Source organism: Podarcis cretensis (assembly GCF_951804945.1).
Source record: "Podarcis cretensis genome assembly, chromosome: 12".
Lineage (NCBI taxonomy): Eukaryota > Metazoa > Chordata > Lepidosauria > Squamata > Lacertidae > Podarcis > Podarcis cretensis.
In genome coordinates, this window is record NC_137181.1 from 33,030,866 (window position 1) to 33,036,865 (window position 6,000).

General features: G+C 46.4%; 1 protein-coding gene across 1 annotated transcript in view; it reads right to left on the reverse strand.

The window, feature by feature from the left end:
* The window catches only part of MEOX2 (mesenchyme homeobox 2), a 65,222-nt gene extending 61,573 nt beyond the window's left edge, over positions 1–3,649 (reverse strand). The window contains exon 1 of the mRNA XM_079947951.1: positions 2,780–3,649. Coding sequence (XP_079804077.1) covers positions 2,780–3,341 — 562 coding nt within the window. The 5' untranslated portion in view covers positions 3,342–3,649. The remainder of the gene's footprint in view (positions 1–2,779) is intronic.
* Between the last annotated feature and the right edge of the window lie 2,351 nt (positions 3,650–6,000).

Genomic DNA, 6,000 nt, shown 5'->3' on the forward strand with positions numbered 1-6,000 from the left:
GACACATGGAGGAACTGTCAGCAGTTGTCTGCTAGTTTTGATGACTGAATTTCCCATCATGATATCATGTACAGATCATGTTGGAAACAGATGACAGTTTCCTGTGATGCTACTGCAATCAGTCAAATACAGAGGTCTTTTTAACCTGTTGAAAGTCAATACAAGACAAGGGCAAAATTTAAGTCTGTTCATTGCTCTGCAAATGTACCTACTGTTGCAAGTTATAACTACCAAAACACAAACACATTGCTTTTGCTACTGATAGGGTTTCTAATGGAAGAAAAATTTGTACAACAGTGATGCCAGATGAAGAAAATTACTTACAATTGTTCATTGTCAGCACCACTGTAAATACACGCAGATACATTTTGGGAAAGACTCTATTGAGTTCTTTGGGATATAGAGGTTCTAACAAATGCAATGGTCTGATTCATGCCTGTTTAGAATCTACACCTTAGACATTGCCCTAGTTATTTGTACATAAAAATTTTCTAACGTACAAGCGTGATAGACATATGTATAGGTATTAATCCATAGGCGTTCAAGTTTCAAAGAAAATGAAATAGCAATTTGAAATCTAATCTCTATTCGTATGCGAAAGTGACCCCCACAAAAATCATTATTTCAGTTATGTCAGAAAGATACACCAATTTGAAGCAGAAAACAAAAATATATAATTTACATATACTGAATAAAATTCTGCCAAAAAACCTTTTGAAATGTTCAAAACTATGTAACTGGACTAATTTAAAATTGGTATTTGCCATCCATTGTTAAGCATGTTTTGTTACATATACTGTTCTGAAATAAGCCGTGATGGCTTCATTTGTATAATGAAGTCTATAATAGTGAAGAATTTCAATAATTTAGACAAATTTATGCCAGCATTCTTAGACAGATTACTGGGAAGTCAGCTTCACTAAATTGCTTTTTCTAGGTAATGTTTGATATGACATGGATCTAATTCTGTAATCCTAAACAGTATTCCTGTTCCTATGAATATGTTTAGGACTGTGTTTTACTTTGGGTTAATTGTATTACAGAATATTACTCACTGCAACTCAACTTTAAATATATGAGTTTTTGGATTTCAATAACAGCTAAATATTAATATTTTCCTTGAATTGTGATGAGCTGTTTTCTTAACATTTTGCATTGTATGAAGTTTTCCTTCTTATTCTTCTGCCAATTAAAAATTATTTCTCCTTGAAATAATAATAATAAATTACCAACTTAAACATGTGAAAAAAATTAATTAATCACTCTTTATATAAATATACAATTTCTGTTTGCAGATAATTCAGTGTTCTCAGATCAACAAGACCTTTTCCTCATAAATCACAAGATAGAAATAATAAGAAACTACAACTGTAAAATAATTGGCAAAGAAAATTGCTCAAAAAGGATATAAAACTACATAATGTAGACAATTTCAAGTATGAGTTTTCTACTACTTATTCTAGCAATTATAAATGACACGAGACAAGGTCAAGGCTTTCCTTGTGAACTTTTCATACTGTCTGAACACGCCTATTACTTTCTCTTTCTAAGCATTGCTTCATTTATCTTCCTCTGTGTGTGTGTGTGTGTGTGTGTGTGTGCGTGCATGTGTGCGCACAAGCACATCTTACCTTTAGCAGTTTTACTATGGGACTGACATGTTTCATTTCTAGCTTCCCACTTGGAATTTTGTAGCATATTTAAATCATTTTACAGAATAACAGAATTTGTTGTAGAAGATATGAAATCCAGATAAATGCACATGTCAAATTTAGCTTTAAAACTATAGGACGTATAAAATAAACTCTGAAGTGAATGGAACTTCCATGTAAATGCATCTTTTATCACAGAATACCACTAAATTTAAATATATTGAATTTACTTTCAAGTAAATGTCTTAAGAACTGAAATGTAATTGCAGAAATTCTACACTTTTTGCTTTACATTGTTACTGATCAAAATTGAAATTCACTTCTATTTCTTCCTAAATAATGCTTTATGCTCTTTATACAAGACTATGTACGGTATAAAAAGTGGCATTTATTGTGGGTATTTAAATAGTATACATACTATTCAGTTTGTAGTCTCTACCTGAAGAAGTTGCACTATGTGTATGATATAATTTACATTGTATCTATTACACAAGTAGTACTGTAAACATCTGAAACATGTACTTCTAATTTATCAGTTTATGTGCTTTTCAGAGGCAGGACTGTCATTTTATACATAAAACTGTTTACATATTTGTGTGTAACCCTCTTAATCCATAAAACCAACCAAAAGAATAATTACAATTAACTTCTTCCAGGGATAGAACTTGCATGGTTCAGTTATATATTAGGCAGCCCTAAAGAGAAACGGGCTCCATGACTGCTCCTGGCGCTTCTTCCAAAAGCGCGCAGCAGCCTGCGACTTTGAACCGGAGGGAAACAAAAATCTGGGGAAAGGAGGACTGAATGGAAACCCTGGTGTCAGAGATGCACACGCTAATCCGGATTCCGAAGCGAGTCTCTCCACCCCGCCCCGCCGGCCAACGATTTTATGGTCCACCACCTGATGGTCCCTGCATCTCTCTGCCCGCGATGAAAGGTCTAGGCGGCGATGCGCTGCGCTCTCGGCGTCTCCCCAAAAGGTGACTTAACCTCACCCAAGGAGCGCACCAAAGAGGAGGCCACTTACTTCGCCAACAGCCCGATCCACCTGGGGGTGGGTTTCCCCTTTTCGACCCCCGACCCCACCCACCTACCCACCCAAGAAAAGACCCGAGGGGCGCGTTTACCTGAGCTGTCGCTTTTCCGCTTGCCCGCGCGCTTCTCGGTTTCCACCGGGGACAGCGCCTGCCTGCCATAATCTCCCGGAGCGCACGCCGCCCCCGTCGGGGTGCTGGTCCCCAGGCTGGATGAGTTCGAGCACAGTCCCGGGGGGCTACTGCCCAGCTCCGGGGGTCCACCCGAGTCGGGCTGCAGGCACAGGCTGTGCCTGGCCGAGGCGGAGGGCGGCGGCGGAGGGGGAGGCGGCGGCGGCGGCGAAGCCATCTGCGGAATGTGCCAGTTCGTCTGCAAGGGCTGGTGTTGCTGCTGCTGCTGCTGCTGCTGCTGCGCCTGGTGGTGGTGGTGGTGGTGATGGTGATGGTGGTGGCCCCGGTGATGCTGGCTGCCGAACATGCCCTCCTCGCTGGGGTATCCCGCGATGATGCAAGAGGAGGCCGAGGGCGAGAGCTCCGGGTAGGACATGTGGTCGGAGCGGCCGTGCAGGGCGAGCGCCGACTGCGAGAAGGGGTGCAAGCCCTGGCCCGGGGCATGGTGCGGGCTGCGCAGGCAGCCGAAGAGCGTGTGATCCATGGCGGCGCGCAAGGCGGCCCCGCTGCCCAGGGAAGCCCGCGGTTCAAGAGGCGCCCGGGCGCTGCGCTCTCCTCCCAGCCAGCCACCCCCCAAGCCACCCGATGCCGCCGCCGCCGCTGCGCGCTCGCCAATAATCCAGGGCTTGTGCGCCCGAGCGGGGCCTCGATCGGATGCTCCCGATCGGCGCGCTGTCCGCCGGCGGCAGAAAGGAGGTGGTCCCGCGCAAGTGCTCCGAGGGGGAAGCGGCTCGCCGAGGTTATAAATACAGGAGTGTGTAACGTGAGCCGGGGGCTGGCTTAGCGGCGGCGCGGCGGCACTGACCACATGCGAGCTGCTGCCTCCGCGCGCCAGCCAGCCAGCCCAGCGCCCGCCCGCGGCTCCCCTCGCCCTGACCCCGGCTCGGCCCCCGAGGCGCGATCGGGAGGCAGGGCGAGCTGCGGCGGAGAGGGAGCCCCGGGCAGGGACAGGGGGGACCCGCTTGCGCCCAGCGTCGCCGCTCCTCCGACGCAGAGGGGGCCAATGGGGCAGCTGCTCCGGCCAGGGTCCCTCCTTCCGCCCCTTTGGCCCGGAGGGAGAGCGCAGAGGAGCAGGTGGCACGAGGAGGAGGTTACTACTCCCTATATCTGGGGGGCACCGCCATCGAAGGGAGGGTGGGACCCAGCCACTGGCGTAGGCAAGGAGGGCGACAACTGCCTCCACCCCTATATCAAGTAATAAAATATTGCTCCCCGCTAACATAAATCCTGGCTACGCCCATGGAGCCAGTCTGGCAGGCCAGGATGCGGAAGCCAAGAGGAGAGAGCCAGGATCTCCCTCCGGACAGCCACCCAGTGCAAAATGGGATTGGGCCTTTGCGCAAGCAGCCGCCGCCTGCCATGACTTTTTTGGTCCACATCTTCTCTCTGGGGGAGAGGATAGGGCTTGCTGGGCCTGCTCCCTCTTAACAGGAGACCAGGACGCGCGGCCTCTTCTTCCCCACTGGCTTGCCCGCTCTCAGCCGCTCACCTGCACTTCCCCATCGAGCCAGCCTCCCTTGCCAGGCCAACCCAGAAATAAAGTGGCCGAGAGCAGCCGGTGTGCCCCTTGGCTCATTTGCCTGCGCTCTCCCTTTGAACAGTAGAAGGCGGCACACGGTGGAGGAAGTTGCAGGGGCGCTTCCTACAAGGAGTGCGCCCTCAGTTCCATGTGCGCCCACTTTCACACCCACACAAGGCGTCCCAAAGTTCCCCACGGGGCAGTCTGTAGCTGGTGGCACTTCAGCAGACCAGTGCTGGGGCCTGACCAGCTGGCCTATAGTCCTGATCCTAGCCCTGCTGAGAGGACACTTAGAAATCTGCAACAGGCAGCATTATCCGCTACAGAGTACCCATTTCACCTTGTCAAGGGTTGTTTTTGTGCTTTTCTTATCTTTTGAACCAAGCTGAGATCTTTGGATAAAGGGCGGTATATAAATCTAATAAATAAACAATGGCAGACAAATCCATAGAAATAACACAATATCTGCCTTTGGGTTTAGAATCTAAGAAAACATGGGGAAAGGAAAAGGGGGTGAGGAGGGAAGAGGCAAACACTCAAACTCAGGCACCAAATTCTTACTGTTACAAAATTCTTATAATGATGAGCTTGGATGGAAGTTTTGTGCTACACAACCTCACATATATATATATCCAGTGTCTTAAAAAAACAGGAGGGGGATGCCACATGAATATACAATGTTAACATCTACCATTATATGCTTCGTTGGCTAATAAAACTCTGTCTCTGTCATCCTCTCAACAGAATTTCAAAATTAATCTCTCTGGTGCAGTATGTTGGCTGTTTCCCCATCCCCACACTAGTTAATTTGCAATATGGGGAAAGCAATCTGGGGGTTATAAGGAATACTGAAATAAGGTATGTGATCTGTGCAAAACAAATGTTGAGGTTCTCCCTCCTGGCTAAATATTAGACTTCTCCCTCCCCTCGGATAGATGGGTGCACACACAATGGCTGTAGAACATGTACCAAGGATGGATTTATATGAAGTAAGTTTGTGCTCTGTTTGCGCCACTCTTTCACCCAAACAGCATTTGTCACAAAGGATGCACAAAATCTAAGCCTGTTCTGAAGTGATGCTAATGTTAAATAGGGGCACTCTATTTGGAAGTGAATGAAGTTTCATTCTTTCCTCAGCCCTTATGAGCCTGAATGTGTATATATCAATAAAGTGGGTTGTATCTGACTATCACTGAGAAGAGGCATCATTCCACTATCATTCTGGAGCTTTTAATTGTTTCTCCAGGACGTGGATAACTTGGGCTTATTCTGTATATCTGAAAAGTAGATTCTTGAGAACAAGACTTTCCTCCAAATCAGCATGCTTTTTGAACTTGCTTGCCTCTCAAGAAATGTATTGACTGAGTGAAGGGAAAACTTATCAGATGGATTAGAATCAAAGTTTACAGGAGAGCCCAATGTAACTTTTTTTTAAAAAAAAAGTTTGTGTCATCTCCCTCTTTCAATTCTTCAATTGGGGCATTTTCAACAAAGCGAAAAGACTCTCTGTTTGGGCCAAGCCTCAGGCCTATTTCAACAAAGTGAATACATTTCAATATGGCAAACAGCTGGTGATCACTTGCTTTATTGAGCAATTGCAGGTGTGGAGAATTCATTTTACGCT